The 22841-nt window shown below is 42.5% G+C and overlaps 1 protein-coding gene across 1 annotated transcript in view; it reads right to left on the minus strand.

The window, feature by feature from the left end:
- LOC134348126 (pyruvate dehydrogenase E1 component subunit alpha, mitochondrial-like) overlaps window positions 1-19208 on the minus strand; it is a 29975-nt gene extending 10767 nt beyond the window's left edge. Inside the window, exons 1-6 of the mRNA XM_063051040.1 lie at window positions 19051-19208; window positions 10282-10350; window positions 8569-8742; window positions 6495-6621; window positions 3131-3222; window positions 1410-1502 (exon numbers count right to left, since the gene is read on the minus strand). Coding sequence (XP_062907110.1) covers window positions 1410-1502; window positions 3131-3222; window positions 6495-6621; window positions 8569-8742; window positions 10282-10350; window positions 19051-19101 — 606 coding nt within the window. The 5' untranslated portion in view covers window positions 19102-19208. The remainder of the gene's footprint in view (window positions 1-1409; window positions 1503-3130; window positions 3223-6494; window positions 6622-8568; window positions 8743-10281; window positions 10351-19050) is intronic.
- Window positions 19209-22841: the final 3633 nt, after the last annotated feature.

The raw sequence follows: 22841 nt of genomic DNA on the forward strand, positions 1-22841 counted from the left end.
AGACTAGATGGACCGAAGGGCCGGTTTCTGTGCTGCACTGTGTCACATATAACGTATTAGCACTGATGCGGTGTTGATTAGCTGGGTCTATTGTCTTATAGCGTCACATGAATAAATAGAGGCTGGTCAGGGACTATATCTGCAGCATGCAGCATGCTACCACCGACATTGGACACCCTAAAATTTGCCTACCGACACAACCAATCAACAGACAATGCGTTAGCCACAGCACTACACACTGTCTTCACTCACCGGGAGAAGAGGGATGATTATGTTAGAATGCTGTTCTTGGGACTACAGTTCAGCATTCAACACCATAATTCACCCCAGGGTCGACAAGAAGCTCAGAGAACTCGGCCTGCACCCCGCCTTGTGCAGCTGGATCCTGGACGTCCTGACTGATCGCAGGCACTCTCGCCTCTGCCCCCAAACCTTCCACACAGGATTCCCCAGGGCTGTGTCCTGAGCCCCCTCCTCTACACTCACGATTGTGTTGCTATACACAACTCCAATCTGCTGATCAAATTTGCAGATAACACAACACTGATAGTCCTTATTTTCCAACAATGATGAAACAGCCATAGAGAATTCAATGCCCTGACACAGTGGTGCCAAGAAAACAACCTCTCACTCAATATCAAAAAAATGAAGGAGTTAATCATGGATTACAGGAGGAACAGAGACAGGCTAGCTCCTGTTGACATCAATGGGACTGTAGTTGAGAGGGTGAATAGTTTCAAGTTCCATAGTGTACACATCATTGAGGATTTCACCTGGACTGTACATACTAGCTGTGTGGTGAAAAAAGCACAACAGCGCCTCTTTCACTTCAGACAGCTGAAGAAGTGCGGCATGAGTCCCCAAGTCCTCAGGACTTTCTACAGGGGCACCATCGAGAGCATCCTGACTGGTTGTGTCACTGCCTGGTACGGGAACTGTACTACCCTTAATCGCAGGGCACAGCAGAGAGTGTTGCGGATAGCCTAGCACATCTGTGGATGCGAACCTTCCTCTATTCAGGACATTTATAGCAGCGGGTGTGTAAAAAGGGCCCGGAGGATCATCAAGGACTCCAGCTACCCCAACCACAAACTGTTTCAGCTGCTTCGATCTAGCAAACAGTACCACAGCATTAAGGCCAGAACCAACAGGCTACAGGACAGCTTCTTTCACCAGACCATCAGATTTATCAATACACACTGATCTGATTGTTATGTGACTGTACATTTTATGTATACAAAACAATTATGTATACAATCTTCGTATTTGGGTGATATCCTCCCACATTTCCCATCCTTATTGCTTGTACATAGCAATGGAGACGCAACATAAAGATTTTTACCTCCTCATGTTGTGAGACAGATGTAAGAAATAAAATTCTAATTCTAATTCTAGAAAGCATGCTGTACCTGATTGGCTGCACCATCACCATACAATGTCACGCAGATCTCATTCTTCTCCATGTATTTGCAAGCTAATGCAATCCCTGCTCCAAGTGGAACCTGATATAGAGGGGAAAATTACCAAGAAGAAATACAACAATCCACCCCTGTCCCCCCATGCAGCTAATGGAAATTTGCCCTTATGGAATAAAATTCACTCTTACTGAAACAAACAGAAAATGTAAAAAAAATGTTCAATGTTTATTTTTAGTTACAATAAGGTTTGGATATGGCATCACCACTTCAATTCAGTTGGCAGTTGCAGGCAGACAAGAACATGTGAACAGACAACTCATTATGGTGGTATTGCACTCTTCATCTGTGAAGCATTTTCTCTGAGACACTGCACTGTGGGGAGCTGTACTAGCCATGGGCAGATCTTTCAATGTTTCCTCAAGTAATCTATAGCAGGGTTCCCCAACCTTTTTTGCACCGCGGACCAGTTTAATATTGACAATATTCTTGTGGACGGGCCAACCCCGGGGGTGGGGGGGGGGAGAGGGGGTGTTCAAGTGGGGTTAAACTCACCTCAACATGTCTTTTACAGTTAGGGTTGCCAACTTTCTCACTCCCAAATAAAGGACAAAAGTAGCAGTCAAATCCCAGGACACTTTACCCCAGGAAAGACTACCATGGCCATGAAGCCTTGCGTGGGCACCTGTGTGCGCATGCGAGACGTGTACGTGCCGATTTCTTTCTCCCACAGATCGGTTTTGCCTTCATCTTCCCATCTATACTGTACATACATCATTTCTACTTTATATAGGCTGTGTATTTGTCATATCATTCCTGCTTTTACTATATGTTAGTGTTATTTATTTTCGGTTTTCTGTGTTATTTGGTATGATTTGTTGTTATTTTTGGGTCTGGGAACACTCAAAAATTTTTCCCATATAAATTAATGGTAACTGCTTCTTTGCTTCATGCCATTCCAGCACGAAAGGTTTCATAGGAACACTCTACCTTAGCGGGGGAAATACGGGATGAGGTGGTCCCGTATGGGACAAACCAATTTAGCCCAATATACGGGATGTCCCAGCAAATACGGGACAGTTGGCAATCCTATGTTCAAGTTCAACAGTGCGTGACAGGGAATGAGGGAAGGTGCAGCTGACTCATATCGTTTCCTCGCGGACTGGTAGCACATGATTTGCGGCCCGGTGGTTAGGAACCACTAATCTATAGGCCCATTCTCCACTATCACCATCACCGTGCCTTAACCCATACTGCACCCATTCTCCATCGCCCCACCCAGAACCCTTTCTACACCTTTCTCCCATGAAAACTAGTTTTCAGATCCCATCCATTTCCCTGATATCCCCCACTTCCTAAACCCTTTCCTATTCATGAGTCTTGTGCATCTCCCCTCTCCCCACCCAATTCAAATGCTGGCCCTAGCTGTTAAATTACAACAACAACGGGTCACCGTCATCATCGATAAAGTGGCTTCATTGGAGAGAAACATCCTGTTTCTCCACTTTTAACGTGGGTTTCAAGGGCTCGAGTAACAGAAAAGATCACAATACAAGCTTATTCTAGGACACAATCTTTCTGACACAGGGGCGACCTGCACTGCATTTCCATCTATTACTTATTAGATGCTCTTAGCTTCACTATTTAGTCATGAATTAATCTGCATAAAATTTTAAATCTTACAAATTGGTGTGATCCTATGGAACCATATTTACCTGTGCACCAACAATGCCATTGCCTCCATAGAATTTGTCAGCATACATATGCATGGATCCACCTCTACCTTTCGCACAACCTCCACGTCTACCTGTTCAGATCACACACACTTTTGTGAGAAACACAGGCAGTTAGCAGCTAATTATTTTTAACAAATAACAAGAAAATTTTCAAGAGTCAAGAGAATAGCGAGTAATATCATCATTAGCAAAAGACTAAATACTGGAACTCTGGAGTGCGGCAATGTTGTCTCCCTATTTAACAAGGGCTGCAAGGACAAGCTAGGGGACTGTAGGCTGGTGAGCCTAACATCAGTTATGGAAATTACTGGAGGGATCAAACTTCATTTCAAGAGGCAACATGTAAAGATTAAAGGTAGCACAAAAATTGTGTCTCACAACACTGAGCATATTTTTTAGAGAGGACATTTATTTTGACTTTGACAAGGTCCACATAATAAGCTTATCTGAAACGTTAGATCAGACGAGACTGAGGATTAGTTGGCAACCTAGATACAAAGTTGGATTGGTGGAAGGACTCAGGGGGTGATAGTGGAGGGCTATTTTTCAATAGGAGGCCTGTGACCAGTGCCATAGGAATTAGTGTTGCATCTAATGTTGTTTGTCATCAATAACGTTTGTAACGACTTGGATGAAAATGATTCAGATTGTGAATGACACCAAAATTGGTGGTATAGTGGGCAGTGAAAATAACTGAAGATATCAACATGATCTAGAAAAATTGGAAAAGTAGATCAGGGAATGACAGATGGAATTTAACTTGGATAAGTGCAAAGTCTTGCAATTTGACAAGTTAAACTGGGGCAGGAATTGCACAGTAAATAGCAGAGCCCCAGAGAGTGTTGTTGAATGGAGAAACCTTGGGCGTACAAGTTCCCTGAATGTAGTCAGGGAGATGAAGGTGCTTTCCTTCATTGGTCAGGGCACTGAGTACAAGAGGTTGGTGAGACCACACGTGGAGTGGCACGTGCAGTTCTGGTTGTCTAGCTAAGGAAGTAGGTCATGAAAGAGTGCAGAAAAGATTTATAAGGTTATTACTGGGACTGGAGAGCCTGACTTATAAGGAGAAACTAGATAAACTGGGAACACAGAAGGCTGAAAGGTGATCTTATGGATGTTTATAAAATAATGAGGAGTACAGTTAAGGTGAATGGTCAGTCTTTTTACCAGGGTAATCCGAAACTGGTGTGGCTATATGAACACACTGCCAGTGAACTGGTAGAGGCACATACAATTACAGCATAAGAAAGACATTTGGACACAACAAGTATGGGAAAGGTTTAGAGGGATATGGACCAAATGGAGGTAAATGGGACTAGCTCCAATAGGCAGCTTAGTTGGGATAGACAAATTAACCCCAAGGGCCTGTTTCTGTGTTAACTCCATGACTCTATGACTAATTTCATGCCAATACAGAAAAACTTGAAGATGCAAGATGAAAATTGTAATCCATAACAATGTTCTTATAAATTATAATCAATTCAATGTCTGGCCTATGTTACAAATTTAGATCCTGTATTTTTTAAGCTTAAATGTTATACAGGATGCTCCTTGAGATTTTTTTCTTTAAAGAGATTCATTTATCAGTGTATGCATGTCACTGCAAAGCCCGTAATTATTGCTCATCCCTGACTTCCCAAATGCTGTTGCATACCCATAATTCTGTTCGATAAAGTTTCTATGGTAACAATGAAGGAACAGTGATGTGCAGCACATTCTTTCATTATGGCAGATCAAGTAATGGAAACTTGCCCTTATAAAATTCACAAATGACCCAAAAATGAGGTATAGATATATAAAAAAAACCTCTTACAGAACTTACACAGAAGAAAATAAAACAAACATAAATGTACACAAACAACTGAACAGTTTATCAGGAACACTGATCACAGGCTACAGGTTCACAATGGGAGGCCAGTGAAGAAATGTTTTGGAAATTGATAAGGCAACCTCTTCCATTAATACTTGTACAACAATACCTTTCCAAACAATGTAACATCTCTAGTTAATCAAAACAACAGCTTTACTCCTGTGCCTATAATACAATCAGAATTCCTCTGCTGACAGATCACTTACCCAGAGGGGCATTATCATTGAGAGAAAACCTTTCCATACAAATGCACCTCCACTTAAAGTATGGTATTCAAAGGGGGGGGAAAAGGTTTGCTTCACAGAAAATCATGATATGGTTTTCTACAAATGTTAACGCAGGGATAGACTGTACTTCAAAGTGAAAATACTGTGTTTGTTAACTTGGCTCTTCTTGATGGTAAAGATGGGTTGGGAGATGTTGCTGGAGTTTTCTGTACCAGTAATCACAACACACTTTATAGATGAAGCATACTAAAGCCCTGATGTGTCTGTTTATGGGAGTGCCAATCAAGGGGGATGCTTCATCCTGAATGTGTCCAGTTTCTTGACTGCTGTTAAAACTGTACTCAGTCAATGAAGCAAACTATCACACCCTTGATTTATCCCAAGTAAACGGTAGAAAGGTTTTGGGGCAGCAGGAGGCAAGTTACTTCTTGCAAAATATCCAGTCTCTGATCTACTCTTGTTAAATTGATACTGTGTGCGTGGGGGGGGGGGGCGTAGATGCGGTGATATGGCAGTAATGCCATTGAGCATCAAGTACAGCTGGTTAGACATTCTCTTGTTGAAGATGGTCAACGACTAGCATTTCTGCGGCACAAAATTTATTGCCACGTCATAGTAGACACCTGAATGTTATCTAGGTGCATGCATGCAGACATGGGCTTCTTCATTTTCTTGGGAGTTTAAAATGGAATTGAATACTGCAGAGTTATCAATGAAAATTCCTTCTGCCTTTATAAGACGTCATAACCAATCAAAAGAGTGTGTTTTCCCTTAGTTTAACTGTGGTTACCTGATGTCAAAGAACATAACTGTAACTTTATCCCTAAAACACATTGCCACCCGAGTAGAAGTTGGTCTAATACTTATAGTTCATTGTTGTCACTCAAACCAGCTAACTGAATAATAATTCATAACAGCACAATTTTCACAGCTTTGGTCATTACTTTCTGGCAAATACAATGTGGCAAAACTGAAATGGTATTTGGTAACAAACAAAAGAAAATCTGCAGATGCTGAACATCCAAGCAACACACACGGAATGCTGGAGGAATTCAGGCCAGGCGGTATCTATGGAAAAGGGTATGAACGATGTTTTGGGCCGAGACGGTCATTTCTGTGTGTTGCTTATATTTGGTAACCTCTGATTTATCCAAGAATCTATGTCACTTCAGGTTGCTATCTCAAGATGAGGTGGAAGAAGATACATTTAGAACAAAATACTGTAGATTTTCTACACATTTCTTACCAGTGAGCTCAGCCAAGATTTCTTTGGCAGAAATGCCACGTGTGTAGGTGAAACCATGAGCCCGATAAGCTGTTATAAGGTGGTCCGTTGGCTTAATTGCTTCCTCAATTCCAACGCAACAAGCCTCCTGAAGTTAAAAATATAGTAGCCTTTTTGTTAATATTTGGATAAAGTATCCGAAACAACAATTCAAACTTTGTGGTAGGTAACTTAAAAACCAAACCATTATGGACCAGACAATATAGCCTACTACATCTGGCCCAGCATAATTAAGGTTTACTACTGTGACCAACTTTCCTTCCTTTCCTTATGTTCTCAAAGCAAGTCCTGGTACTTTTCACACATCATCAAAATAGAAACATAGAAACATAGAAAATAGGTGCAGGAATAGGCCATTCGGCCCTTCGAGCCTGCACCGCCATTTATTATGATCATGGCTGATCATCCAACTCAGAACCCCGCCCCAGCCTTCCCTCCATACCCCCTGACCCCCGTAGCCACAAGGGCCATATCTAACTCCCTCTTAAATATAGCCAATGAACTGGCCTCAACTGTTTCCTGTGGCAGAGAATTCCACAGATTCACCACTCTCTGTGTGAAGAAGTTTTTCCTAATCTCGGTACTAAAAGGCTTCCCCTCTATCCTCAAACTGTGGCCCCTCGTTCTGGACTTCCCCAACATCGGGAACAATCTTCCTGCATCTAGCCTGTCCAATCCCTTTAGGATCTTATACATTTCAATCAGATCCCCCCTCAATCTTCTAAATTCCAACGAGTACAAGCCCAGTTCATCCAGTCTTTTTTCATACGAAAGTCCTGCCATCCCAGGAATCAATCTGGTGAACCTTCTTTGTACTCCCTCTAAGGCAAGGATGTCTTTCCTCAGATTAGGGGACCAAAACTGCACACAATACTCCAGGTGTGGTCTCACCAAGGCCTTGTACAACTGCAGTAGTACTTCCCTGCTCCTGTACTCGAATCCTCTCGCTATAAATGCCAGCATACCATTCGCCTTTTTCACCGCCTGCTGTACCTGCATGCCCACTTTCAATGACTGGTGTATAATGACACCCAGGTCTCGTTGTACCTCCCCTTTTCCTAATCGGCCACCATTCAGATAATAATATGTTTTCCTATTTTTGCCACCAAAGTGGATAACTTCACATTTATCCACATTAAATTGCATCTGCCATGAATTTGCCCACTCAACCAACCTATCCAAGTCACCCTGCATCCTCCTCACAGCTAACACTGCCACCCAGCTTCGTGTCATCCGCAAACTTGGAGATGCTGCATTTAATTCCCTCATCCAAGTCATTAATATATATTGTAAACAACTGGGGTCCCAGCACTGAGCCTTGCAGTACCCCACTAGTCACTGCCTGCCATTCTGAAAAGGTCCCGTTTATTCCCACTCTTTGCTGCCTGTCTGCTAACCAATTCTCCACCCACACCAATACCTTACCCCCAATACCGTGTGCTTTAAGTTTGCACACTAATCTCGTGTGGGACCTTGTCAAAAGCCTTTTGAAAATCCAAATATACCACATCCACTGGTTCTCCCCTATCCACTCTACTAGTTACATCCTCAAAAAATTCTATGAGATTCGTCAGACATGATTTTCCTTTCACAAATCCATGCTGACTTTGTCCGATCATTTCACCGCTTTCCAAATGTGTTGTTATCACATCCTTGATAACTGACTCCAGCAGTTTCCCCACCACCGACATTAGGCTAACCGGTCTATAATTCCCGGTTTCTCTCTCCCTCCTTTTTTAAAAAGTGGAGTTACATTAGCCACCCTCCAATCCTCAGGAACTAGTCCAGAATCTAATGAGTTTTGAAAAATTATCACTTAATTACATATGTATAATTACTAGATCAGAAAATACACTCAATCATTTTATGGGTGAGAAAATGCCATACGTAAGCACTAGATACCAAAGATTACCTTCAGATCTCCATCATATTGTAGCTATATATTGATTGCTTTTAGACTTTCATAGACTGACTAACAGCGAAACCGAGGAATTTCCTCTGAAAGAACCATACTCATCCACTTTCTATCACATACTTGGCCATCGTACAAATGGCAGAATCCGCGGATGATCTTCTGTTTGTATAGCTGATCTGCCTTGAGCTCCAAGCGACGAATCAATTGCATTCTTCGGTAGTACTTAAGGCCATCTTCTCTAGTCAGGACGGTTGTGCTGTCAGGAGCTTCTTCAAGACGATGCACGTCGCACTTCTGGATTTTAAAAAATTAAAATGTCCTCAAACACCAACAGCAGAAAACATCACACAAAGTATTCCTGAAAATGCGTATAAACACCAATATTTCACTAAAAATTTCCTATGCTAATGTTGCACCAAATAATTCTGGAGAACATAGATTATTAACGTATATGAGCATGTGATCATTGTGCTAAAGTGATGTCTACCCTAATGGAATTAGTCTTTAGCATTCAGACATTTATTATTGATCAAAATGTTATCAGAATTATTGGTGATGACCTCAAGACAGCGGCATTCATCACAAGGAACTCGTCATCCAGGAAATAACCTCTTCTTGTTATATCAATGGGGAGGAGGCACAGAAGCCTGAAGACCCACACAATTTAGAAGCAACTTCATCCTTTTCACCTTCAGATTTCTAGATGGTCTATGAACACTATTATTTCTTTTTTTCCCACTATTTATTTAGTTTGTAATTTATAGTAATTTTTTTGTCTTTGCACAGTACTGCTGCTGTAAAATAACGGATTTCATAACACAAATCATTCATAACATACCCTATTCTCACTCACTTAGTAACCTAATAATTTTTGGATTTATAAAGTATCAGAAATTACTAAACCATTTTTGTTGAATATTTTCAATGGCTGCATCTTCATGAGACATGGGCAGTAGAGGGGAATGGAGCGCTAGAATGTAGAACCCCAAGAGGATCCTACAAGAAGGTGCTAAATTGATCTAAGATGAAAGCAAATAACTTCTACTTTACGTGATAAATTATTTTCGGCTATTCAATTTCCAATATTTCCCCTCTTATTCCAAGTATTAGAATTCCAGAAGAATTGGGAAGCAATCTGTTTTCCACACCTGAATCTGGACAATAAATGCAAGCAAACTATTCTAAGGGCAGAGGAAAAATAACATCTTGTTCAAAAATGATAAACTGTCCTGAACATTTAGGCAAATAATATTATAATCAGTACCAAATATTAATTTACATAAATTGCAAATGAGCCATCTTCAGTCAAAGCACCATCTCAGTTCAAAAGTAAAACAAAATGTTATTAACTCAATTCCTCCACTTCATAAATAATTATTTTTATAATTTGTATACAAGTTCCTTCTGGGGCACAATTAATAATGAGATCATAATGCTCAAACAAAAAGTACTATCAAAGGGACCACCACTGTAGAGGAAGGAAGGGAGTGGAGATGGGGGAAAGAGAGGTGGAGGTAACATTTCTGTGATCTTACGAAGTTGTTGAATGTACAAACACCAGTGGACATAGCACATCTTTGTGGGAGATAATACATATATTAAGAATATTGAATTGAAGATTTTTAAAAAAATGAGAATGACTGAAATAGCAATGAAGGGTACTATCTCTAATAGAGACAGGTTATTTACAGACCTATTTTGTAGTTCATACCCTATAACTGGCTTTTAAATTCAGTCACATTTCTTTTTTCTAATCTTTCTTCTACTCAGATAAGGAGCCTCAATAGCTATATTTGACATAGAATTAAGATAAAATACTCAAAACTGTATTACCTTAATGTCAAATGATGCTTCAGATGCGAAATCAGCATAATTGCGAGATCCCACTAGAACTCTGGCAGGCTGGAAGAAATTATAAACTGATTTTTAAAAGATCCATCAAAAAACAGAGGTTATAAGATACATAAAGGAGTACACAAAACAGTACCCACAAAATGAAAGATTAACGAATCTAATTGATTTCTAGTGTAATGAGTATGCAATTGAGTGTGGAATGAGAGCTAAAAAGGGAAGTTAAGATGGTGGTAGGCTCAGCAGTTAAATAATTATTCAAGTCACTCTTTCACACAATTTTCCAAACATTCTTCTGTATGGTTCACATTTGTGCTCAATTTATCATTTCATTTTGAGAAAGAATCAAACTATTAGCAGCAAATGTCTTACCACCAATATAAAATAACAGTCTGAAAGTGTAATTACAAACAAAGTCTACATGTATGTAAATCACGTACAAAAAGCTTCCTCTTCGGGGCTGACTGGGCACATAATGAAGATGCTGCCTCAAAGGAATGAAGACTAAATCCCGTACATTAATAAGGAGCCTTTGTTGTTCCTTTCCATGCCTTGTGGTGGATAGAGCAGTAACCTTGTTGTTTCTTCAGCATTTAACGAGGCCAAGTTGCTAGCTTAGTGCTCAACCCAGCATGGGTGGAAAGCGCACAGGGAATCAAACAGATTCGAACCTGGAGCTGTTCGCCTTGAAGTCCAGTGTTGATGCCACTACACCATCGGTCAGTATAATAAGGAGTTTTGGGGAATTATTATTATATTTTTAATCTATGTTATTTAAGACGGCACAATTAACTTTGTGCTATATAATGAATTAGAGTTGTGGGCTTTTACCATTATCAGTTTAACCTTGAAAGTCATGCAGACCTTAGATCCAAAGTCATTCTCGACCACAGTACTATAAATAATTGATCATGATATTCCTGACATTCTACAAACACAATGCAGCAGAAGCTCAAACTCGTATACTCAGTAGACCTCATTCCTAAATATCACGTTCAAGGTGAAAAAGGTCAATATTACAAAAGACAACATATTAACCAGTTCTTCACTTATTGCGTTGTAAGTGCCATGATCTTCAAATTCAACTTTCAGAACAAGATTAAAATCCCATCTTCCCCTGTAATTGCATACAAGAAATGTATCACTTTGACCTATTTGATCTTTGTACAGGATGGCTAATTAAAATAAGTCCTTCTAAATAAAAATGTGCCAGAATTCCTATTTTCTTCATTTAGCAAATAATTACTTGTAAATCAACTTACTTGCACTCATATGATTTTAGAGTCTCTATTTGCAAATTGTTTGCAACACACAAAAATCAATATTTTTGATTCAAGGCTCAAGCAAACCCTAATGTTATGGAAGAAGTCACATTAACCACCCCAGGCTAGAAGAGAAGCCATCACCGAGCGCAAGGCTATTCCTGGATCTGGTCATTTGTCTTACAGACGGTTGTTGTGGAATCTTGAGCTAACTTTTGTTTCTTTTCCCATATCTATAGAAGCTCTCATATTTCTTATGATGAGTAAGGAGCGGGATTACTGCAATCTACATTTTTTTAAAAATCCAATGGCACTGAAGTACTTTAAGCATAAATTATCAGAACCTAACACAGAAATAGAGACAAAAAATGTATTATTTAGTAAGAAGCAAGACTGAATTAATTGCAAGAATGAATCAAAGGAATTGCATGCATGGCAGGATGCACTTCAAAATGACAAGGAAGCGGTTTAATACCATCCAGTGAAGTCAAATTTGATTCAGCCAAACATCTTGTCTTCATCAGAAATATAAACAGGCAAAAGCCATTTGGCCTCATGTCTGTTCTACCATTAAATGAGATTGAAACTCTTTCCCCAATCCCATATTCTTGAATTTCCTAAATAAATATAAAAGACTCCAACTCAATCGTGAATATCCACAGTGGCTTAGCTTTTTCAACCTTTTTGAGTAGCAAATTCTAAAGATTAACAACCCTCGGAATGAAGAACCATCTGTCGTGAATGGCTGACCCCTTATTATGAGAGTGCAACCCCTATCATTGATACCCCAGCCAGGGAAACTATCAAATCTGTATCCACCCCTTTATAACCTGTAAAAATCTTTCACGTTTCAATGAGATCACCTTGCATTCTTCTAAACTTATGAGAATATGCACCCAGTATGTTTAACCTCTTCTCATACAAGGAAACTCTGATCCTGGGAATCAATTTGGTGAAACATTGTTCCACTCTGTCTTTTGCAAATATATTTCGTCCTTGGGCACAGAAACCAGACTAATTCTCAATAAATGCAGTTTCATCTGGGGCCCTATCGAACTGGAGCAAGAAATCACTACCCATTGAGACTTCTTGTTCTAGCGGGCGAAAATACTGTTTGCATTTCTAATTACCTACCAGTTCAAAATACTTCTATTATCAAAGTATGTATACATTATACAACCTTGAGATTTGTCTCCTCACAGGCAGCCACAAAACAAGGAAACCCAAAAGAATCCATAAAAAAACTGTCAAACACCTAATATGGGGGAGGGCGGGGGGAGGAGAGGGACTTGAAGCTCGGATGAGCCAATGCCGGAGCAGGCCAAGGCCTCAGCCCCAGTTCAGCGCAGAGCTGAGTAAATATCACAGAGCCCTCAGACACAGAGTCTGGAGCTGCCAGACGAGGCCATGGCCTCAGCCCCAGCTCAGTGCAGAGCTGAGTAAGCGTCGCAGAGCAGAACTAGCCCAACCCTCACCTCTTGTCCTGACACCCTGGATTTTCAATCCATTTGGCCCAGCATTTAAATCGTTCAAATATCAGGTCGTTCCTTATACTAGGACCCAGCCCTGTCACATTGAAACACTCTGGGACTGGACCCTGCTGCCAAATTTCGGCCGTACGTGACCTATCCAAATTCAGTCAAATCCAACTTTAACTTAAATGATTATCTTCATGGACCACTAAGTGCCTCTAGAAACTAAACTTTTCAATCTTTCTCTATCTGGAAAAATACTCTGCCTTTCTATATTTCCTTGTATATAAAATGTGTATTTTCCCAAAATGTGTCTAAGTGTGGGCCTTGATAAATTCCGAACTACAGTGAGGAGGGTAAGAAATGGAAGGTAAGGTTTTTTTCTTCCACAATTTTCTCTGCAAGTCAAACTTTTTCCTCAAAGGTTTTAGGTATGGCAGATGAGTTCGGGCCAATATCGTGCTTCTCCTGAGCAAAGTGGGAACTCAGGAGTTCCTGATGACTATGCGTACAAGAAATGTGTCCAGCTAAGACTCCTGACAGACCGCATGACAGCACTGGAGCTGTGCATGGATTCAGTTTGAACATCTACAGGTGCTGGGAGTATTTTGGCTAACGTGTTTAGTGATTTGTGTCACACTGCAGTTTAAAGATCTAAGGGACAATAAAGAGTGAGTGATCAACAGGTAGAGCAGTAGCAGGCAGGTATTAGTGCAGGGTTCCCCTGTGATCATCTCCATCCAAAATAGATAAACCACTTTGGATACTGTCGGCTCATTAGTGAAAGGCAGCAGTAACCAAGATCACAGCTCTGTGAGTGGCTCTACTGCACAAGAGGACAGGAAAAAAGAGTGGCAGAGCTGAAGTGGTAGAGGATCCCATAGTAAGGTTATAGACAGGAGCTCCAATGCCAGGATGGGACTTCCAGCTGGTATATTGCCTCCTGGGTGCAAGGATCAGGGTCTAGGTTTCCTCTCTTTTTTTAAAAAAACAGCTGCTCAACCATTACTCTTGAGCAGGAAATTTTACACGGCCTGAAAACTGAGGCACATTATATAAAAGAAAATTCCAGCCGCGCAGCAAAAAAAGGCGATGTGTGTAGGAACATTTCAGTTATTGTGCAGCCACGCATGGCGGAACTTAGAGGAAACAGTGGTCAGGGATATCTCGGAGCAATTGTAGGGCTTTCTGAAAGGGGAAGGAGAACAGGCAACTGTCGTGGTGCATGTAGTTACCGACAACACAGGGAAAAAAGCAAGAAGAGTCTTACAAGCAAAATTTAGGGAACTAGGAGATAATTAAAAAGTAGGACCTTTTCAGTAGTAATCTCAGGATTGCTATCTGTGCCACATGCAAGTCAGAGTAGGAACAGCAGCACAGTTAGGATAAATAAGTGGCTTGAACAGTCTCTCAAGAGGAAAGGTTTCAGATTCCTGAAGCATTGGAACTGATTCTGGGGGAAATGGGACCAGTACCAACCGGATAGTGTACGGCTAGACAGGACTGGGATCAATGTCCTGGGCAGTTGTTGGGGAGTGTTTAAACTAATACAAGTACAGAAAAGTCAAATTCCAAAGATTACTAGATTCTAAAAGGACGGTGAATGTGGGGGCAGTTCATCTGAATGCCTATAAGTATTCCAAACAAGGTCAGTGAACTTGAGGCATAAATCAGTACAAAGGGGTTTGATTTAATGGTTAATTACAGAAACAGGGCTACAGGGTGGAGATGATTAGGAACTAAATATCCTGGGGTATCAGGCAATATAGAAAGATAGGGAGGAAGGCAGACATCCCACCCTGCAAAAACTCATTTCAAGGAGGTAGCACCATCAATTTGCGGAAGAATCCAGGAACTTCCAGGAGAGGTGGGATGTCTGCAATAGAGTAGCTCCTTAGCAGCTAGCCAGCTAGTCTAAATAGCGTTAGCTGTGCTAATGAACGAATGACACCTGTTAAACTCACCTCAACACGTCTTTTACAGTTTTAACCCACCATGGGCAATAGAAAAGTCACTGTTACAAACAGCACAGTGAGCAACACTGTCATTATTTTGACGCTTAGTAGGCAGGGGTACACTTTAATGTAATCTGGGGTGACGTATGTTTTATATTTTCTTTTTTGGAACACTCTGCCATGGCACGCGCTCTCTCTCGTGGTCGCTCGCGTGCTCTCACTTGCTTTCTCTCTCGCTCGCATGCTCTCTCTCCCGTGGTCACTCTCGCACTCTCTCGCTTTCTCTTGCTCGCTCGCTCTCAAAGAAATTGATTTCTGTGATATTGTATATAATTTGCAGGCATCAGGGAGCCACTATTAATATGCGGGAGACTTCCAGAACTTCCGGGAGATGTGGGATGTCTGGGAAGGTAAGAGAGGTGGGGTAGTGATCTTATTGAAGGATGGGATCAGGACGATAGTGAGGGACGATATAAGATCTAAGGAACAGATTTTGAATCATCTGGGTAGAGATTAGGAATAGTAAAGAGGAAAAAATGTCTGTAGGGCACCAAACAGTAATATTACAATGGCAATAGAAATAAACTAAAAAATATTTGCTGAAAGCAAAGTGCATCATGGCCTGGCTATGCAAAACACCAATGCCTTTGAACAAAAAAGCCCTCAAAAAGTTGTGGATGAAGCCCAGTTCATCACGGGTAAAGCAGAGACGAGGATGAACTGCTTTTCCCCAGAAAATAGTGAATCTGTGGAATTCTCTGCTAAGGGAAGCAGTAGAGACTACTTCATTAAATATACGCAAGACATAGAAAGATTTTTGTAAGTAGGGCCAGTAAAGATTATGGGGAAAATTAACCATTTATTCCTACTTTCTAGTTATTAACAAAATAGCACACTCGCTCTTCCCCACCTTCTTACTCTGGCTTTTGTCCAGTTCCTTTCTCGCCCTAATGAGGAGTCTCGGTCTGAAACGTTGACTGTTTATTTCCCCTTCGTAGGTGCTGTCTGACTTGCCGAGCTCCTCCACCATCTTGTGTATTTTGCTCAAGATTTTCAGCATCTGCATAATCTCGTGTTTAATATATGCCAGGGTATTACCTCAAATACCATGTGAACTAATTCAGTTTGATAAATCTGTGGAGTGTTTCATTGAAAGTCTTCTTAAATACCAAACACACCACACCAACTGTTCCATCCTGATCAATTATAAAAAACAATCGCAGACTAGAGTCCCCATAAAAATCACTCAGTCTTCTCCAACTAGAATCATTCAGTTTTCCCCAACCAGAAGCCCTGGATGAACCATGAGAACAACAATCTGCTGAAGGCCAGATCAGAGGCATTTAAGTTTGGTGACCCAGAAGGTTACAAGAGGTCTCTGGAAAGTCATCTCACATGCAAAGTGACAAGTCTGGACTAAACTTGAATCAATTAAGGATAGCTCGATAGTTGTGTCAGGACTTGAATTCTATCACCTCTTACAAAGTAAAATCAAGCAACATATGCGACAATAGGGCTTTGTTTTCAGGTGAGCTCGATGCCTTCAATGCTTGCTTTGAACACCAAAACATGGAGGAACCATCACAAATTCCCACAGCCCCGATGATTCTGTGATTTCAGTCTCTGAGGTCAACATGTAAGTATCATTCAGGAGGGTGAACCCACAGGAAGCATCCGGCCCAGATGAGGTACCTGTGCAGGAGCGTTCACTGAGATCGTTAACCTCCCTCTCCGGCAGAATGAAGTACCCACCTGCTTCAAGCAGGCTTCAATTATACCATTTATATTTATATCAATTACTGCCTGAGAAGCTACTTGGATCCACTCCAATTTGCCTACTGGCACAACAGGTCCACAGCAGATAATATTTCATTGGCTCTTCACTCAACCCAGGGACATCTGGACAGCAAAGGTGCATGCATCAGGATGTTCTTTATCGATGACAGCTTGGCATTCAATACCATCATCCCCTCAAAACTAACCAAGAAGCTTCAAGACCTTGGCCTCAATATCTCTTTGTGCAATTAGATCCTCGATTTCCTCACTTGCAGACTCCAGTCAGTTCAGATTGGTAACAACATTTTCTCCACGATCTCCATCAACACAGGTACACAACAAGGTTATATACTTAGCCACCTGATCTATTCACTTTAAACTTATGACTGTGTTGGCTAAGCACAGCTCCAATGCCATATTAAAGTTTGCTAATGGTACCACTGTTGTAGGCCAAATCAAAGGTGGTGTTCAATCAGCATAAAGTAGGGGAGACTGAAAATCTGCCTGAGTGGTGCCACAACCTCTTACTCAATTTCAGCAACACCGAAGCTGATTGTGACTTCAGGAGGGGGAAACCAGAGGTCCACTGGCAAACCTTATCAGTGGATCAGAGGTGGAGAGGGTCAGCAACTTTAACTTCCTTGGAAAGCACAGCAGCACTTTCTTAGCAGTTTGCAAATATACAACATGACAACTAAAACTTTTGACAAGCTTCTGTAGATGTGGAGTACATACTGACTGGCAGCATCACAGGTATAGCGACACCAATGCCCTTGAATAGAAAAGTAGTGGATATGGCTGAGTCCATGAAGCCCTCCCCACCACTGAGCATGTCTACACAGAGCGTGGCTGCAGGAAGGCAGCACTGTTCATCTGGGACCCCCACCACCAGCGTCCATTGTCTCTTCTCGCTATTGCCATCTCGAAGAAGGTACAGGAGCCTCAGAACTCACGACCAGGTTCAGAAACAGTTATTACTCCTCAACCATCACAGGCTCTTGAGCCAAAGAGGACAGCTTTACTCAGCCCATCATTGAAATGTTCCCATAACCCATGGACTCACTTTCAAGGGCTCTTTATCTTATGTTCCCAATGTTTATTTATGTTATTATTATTTCTTTTTTTTTCTCTTTTTGCATCTGCATAGTTTATTATGTTTTGCACACTGGTTGTCCGTCCTGTTGGTGCAGTTTTTCCAGTGATTCTATTACGATTATTAGGTTTATAGAACATGCCACAAGAAAATAAATCTCTGGGTTGTATATGGTGTTACAGATGTATCTGATAATATATTTACTTGGAGCACTATGCAAGAACACTTTCACGAGGGGTCTCGGCTGGAAACGTCAACTGTGCTTCTTCCTATGGATGTTGCCTGGCCTGCTGCGTTCCACCAGCATTTTGTGTGTGTTGCCAAAACACTTTCACTCTTTTTGGGGTATAAGTACAAATAATAAAACCGGCTGCTGGCGTAGTGTCATCAGCGCTGGACCCTCTCCATCCGTGCCTGAGTTGAGTGTCGAGCTAACAACACCTCGAACTCGTAAAAAAAAAATTCCTGGAGAGGGATCAGCTCAAGATGGTTTCAGATGCCCAAGACCGATGAGCATACCAAAAAAAAAGAGCTTGTCATGACGGCGCCCCGACTCCACCAGGGCACACACACACGCACATAAATAATAAACTGATTCCAGTTGAGCCGAAGGGCCTGTTGTCTCTATGGATCTCACTGAGAACGTGACAGGTGTCAATGGAGAGCTGGTGAACAAACAGGGTGAGGTAAGGTACAGCCCAGGGTCAGTCAGGTGCCAGTCACTATGAGTATCGGCATGAGGCACCATTCTCCTCGGCGCTGACGGGGCAGGAGACTGTCTTTACACTGAAAGACCAACGACCTTGCAGCAGTCCTGGCGGCTTCTCGCCGGGTCGAGAGGACGGTTCAGAACATCTTCCTGGGAGCGGCAGTCAGGCTCCAAACAGCCCGCAGCACCAGGCAGTTCACCCCCGCTTCCCCTCTCCCCACACCCCTCAACACTGCTGCCCCTGCTCCAGCCGCACCCGACACGGGGCGCAGAGAAAGGCCGGGGCTCCGAAAGCCGGCACTGACTCGGTGGCCTCTCGGGCGCCCCAAAGAGGGAGACCGCGCACTCACCCCACCCGCTCCGTAGCCACGGTCACCTTCAGCCCCGAGTGCTGCTGGAAGGACCGGCACCCTCGTCTGCTGCCACTGACCCGCACCGGACCAGAAGGTCCACACGGGAGTCTCAGCCCCAGCCCGGTACTCACGCTATTGCTCCCCCGGATCAGGTTGCCCAGGAGCCGCAACATCTTGGTCATCACCGAAAACTCGAGTCCCAGGCAGAGCGGCCGATGGATGGGCCGAGCAACGGATTTCCGGAGTGAGATGACGAGCGGCGGTGGTGACTGGGTGGCCGAGCAGCGCACTCCCGGAGTGACGCGACGGGACAGGACACTCGGGGAAACTCGTCCCCGTGCAGGTTCTCAGAAGGTGAAATGCTGGGATTCTGCAATGTTCACAAAACCTAATTCTTACTCTGAGTAAAGATGTCATTGTCACTTGAATTTATTCTCCATCCTTCTTTTCGAACCCACTACCGAAATAATCAACCAAACAAAGAAGCTTGCACTTAAAAAAGAATATTGATCTACTTTCGATAAAATTGGAAAAATTAACTATCTTCTTTAAGTCTGCAAACACCCTCTGGCAGTAAATATCTTTTTCTAATTCCATGAACTTTACGGAAATAAGTCATTGTTCTGTAGGGATTTACAAATAAAAACAGCGGAGACGTTTTATGTTTAAGAAAAGCCGTAACAACTAATTTATTGTACTCCAAACCCTGAACACAAAACACAATTTTTAAAAAAAACTTTACGTAATAACAACATCACGTCAGACCAGCCAGGTAAAGTGAAACCCCAACTCAATGTCGGTGGTTGTGAATTACGTACATTTCCACCCAACACCCCACCCTCCAAAAAAAATCACTACAACCGGCATTGTGAGTCTGTCTGGAGCTCGGACAAGCCGGCCGGCTCAGGTCCTATGTTTCATAGCCGGAGGAACAGCAAGTTCCTTTGGCTCATCCAGAGGTGTATTGACACGGTAAACAGAATCCTCCACATCTTGGTGAGCCAGTTTAAGGCGATCAACTAAAATACATTCAGGTTTACCCTCCTATCTATGATAAAAGTCTTTTCCCTCTGTTCCAAAATGCAAAATGGGCCATTGTAAGGGGGCCAAAGTAGATGTTAGTGTGTATCATGGCGGACAAAACAAATGAGGCGGAATGTAGGTCAACAGGAACCCAACACATGATGGGAGGTAGGAGTAGGTGAAAAGGAATTGAATTTACTGAGGAGGGTGAACTACTGTCGAGAGGCGGACTGGAGCCAGACAGTCATGACATCAGGAATGGAATCACTTGGCACTCGTAATGTCTGCCTGTACACCAACTCAGCCATGGACGATTGTAGGCCCTCCTTTGGAGCTGTTCTGTTCTGAGCCCCAGCAGGACCCACAGGCCATTGGACTGCGGGTAATGCACCATGGTATGATCAGCTGCTATGCTGGCATAGTTAACCCCTATGTCAGACATCCCACCCCCCTGCAAAAACTCATTTCAGGGAGGTAGAACTCATATCCCCCCCCCCCCCGTCGACCTCCAAGGGTGTATGTATACAGGACATTTGATTATGAAAGAACACAACAATTTTTTTGATCACATATTGAAACTGTTTACACACACACACACACACACACATTAATATATATTGTTGTCAGTCTCAATGCTAATAGCTAATAGCTTTTCTATTTCTTTTGCAAACTTTCCTTGTACTGTGATGTGGCTTGCTTGGCAGATTTGAGCATTTTGCCAGAAATCTCAACCTCATAGCCTTCTGTGTTGATGAATTTGTTAATTTTGCAAGACATCAGATTCACAAGTGTTTTGTGAGACTGCTGACTTCTGAAATCTGTCTTAATGTGACGCACCATGCTGAATGCCCTTTCTACATCACAATTAGAATTTGGCAGCACCAAAAGCAGCTTCATCAACTGGCAGAGCTCTTTGAATCTCAACTGCCCTGTGCTCACAGAGTAGCTCCTTAGCAGCTAGCCAGCTAGTTTAAATAACGTTAGCTATGCTAATGAACGAATGACACCTGTTAAACTCACCTCAAAATGTCTTTTACAGTCATTTAACCCACCATGAGCAATAGAAAAGTCACTGTTGCAAACAGTGCAGCGAGCAACACTGTCATTATTTTTGACCCCTACTAGGCAGGGGTACGCTTTAGTGTAGTCTGGGGTGACGTACGTTTTATATTTTCGTTTTTTGAAGCACTCTGCCATGGTGCTGCAGGACACTAAAATGAACTGATGGACAATGAAAGAGAGAGAGAGGTCGACTGTAAAACCCACCCACAGAGAAAACTGATAGGTCTACTTAGCACAAAGAGAGACCAGTCAGGATGCTCTCTCTGTCACTGTCTCGCTATGTCTGTCACTCACTCTCTCGGTCCCTGTCTCTGTCTCTCTCACTTCGTCGATTTCCGGGATATTGTATATAACTTGCGGGCATCAGGGAGTCGCTATCAATATGAGGGAGACTCCCGGAACTTCCAGGAGAGGTGGGATGTCTGCTGTGTGTACAGCTGCAGTGGCTGGCCATGAGAGGCAACCAGCCACAGCGTTACTTTTCCCCCTGATATGTAGGTCAGTTGGTTTTGCTGCCCTGCAGACCAAGGCTCTGATATTTTGGCCATAGCGTGCATTAGGGGTTTGTTGTCAGCGAACAATGTGAAAACAAAAGTGATGGACAGCCAGATAGAGACTGAGAAGCTCATGTTCAAACGTGTTGTACTTCTTTTCGGGGTGACGGAGTTGATGGCTGAAGAAGGAGAGTAGTTACCATTCACCTCCAACTAACTGTTCATGCACAGCACCCACAGCATAGTCTGAAGGGTCAGTAGTAATGGCTATGGGAGTGTTGTGGAACAGGTGTACCAGTAGGGTTGCATTAGAAAGAGCTTGTCTGGCATCATCAAATGCCCTAGTGATGTCTGCTGACTGGTCAAGCACGTGATTCGGGGCATTGTTTTTAAGCGCACGATACAGGGGAGGTATGGGTACAGCAGCTCGCAGAATGAAGTGGTGATAAAAATTCCCAATGCCTTAAAGCTCCTGTAGTTCTTTAGTAGTGCAAGGCAGTCTGAAATCCATAATACCAGCTACTTTTGATGGGACGGGTTTTGCACTTTCTGTGGAGATGCAATGGCTGAGAAAGGCAATAGTTGACAACCCAAATTGGCATTTAGCAGGGTTAATAATCAAACCATGCTGGCTTAAGTGCTGGAAAAGTGTGTGGAGATGAGGTATGTGTTCAGATTTGGATGCACTGTCGACAAGTATGTCATCTAAGTAAACAAAAAGAAAATCTAAGTCTTTTAATACAGCCTTTATCGGCCATTGGAAAGTCTGTGCTGCACTTTTCAGCCCAAATGGCTTGCACAGAATCTCAAAGAGGCCAAACAGGGTTTTCACAGCCATTTTGAGAATGGCCTTTGAGCCACAGGCACCTGATGGTAGCCTCTAACAAGACTGACTTTGGAAAAAATTAAACTTCTGGCTAAACATGCTGAATAGTCTTGGATGTGTGGGACCGGGTAAAGATCAGGTGTGGTGGTCTCATTATAGTGTCTGTAATCACCACATGCGTGGCAAACATCATTAGACACAAGGACCATATGGAGGGGCAAAGCCCAGGGGCTTTTTAACCAGCACGCAATTCCAAGTTTTCCATGTTGGAAAACTCAGCCTTCACCATTGCCAGCTTATCTGGATCCAGTCAACACACACGGGCATGGACTGGTGATCCAGCTGTAGAAATGTGGTGATCGACCCCATGTTTTGTGACTGTCGTGGAGAATGAAGGCTTGGTGAAATTTGGGAATTCGACCAGCAGTCAAGTAAACTCACATGTGGTGGTGCATGCGCTTGACAGAGTCGTTGTGGGGGACATACTGAGGGAGCAGGGTAACAACCCAAAATCCTT

The sequence above is a fragment of the Mobula hypostoma genome, chromosome 6 (assembly GCF_963921235.1).
Source record: "Mobula hypostoma chromosome 6, sMobHyp1.1, whole genome shotgun sequence".
In the NCBI taxonomy this organism is placed as follows: Eukaryota; Metazoa; Chordata; class Chondrichthyes; order Myliobatiformes; family Myliobatidae; genus Mobula; species Mobula hypostoma.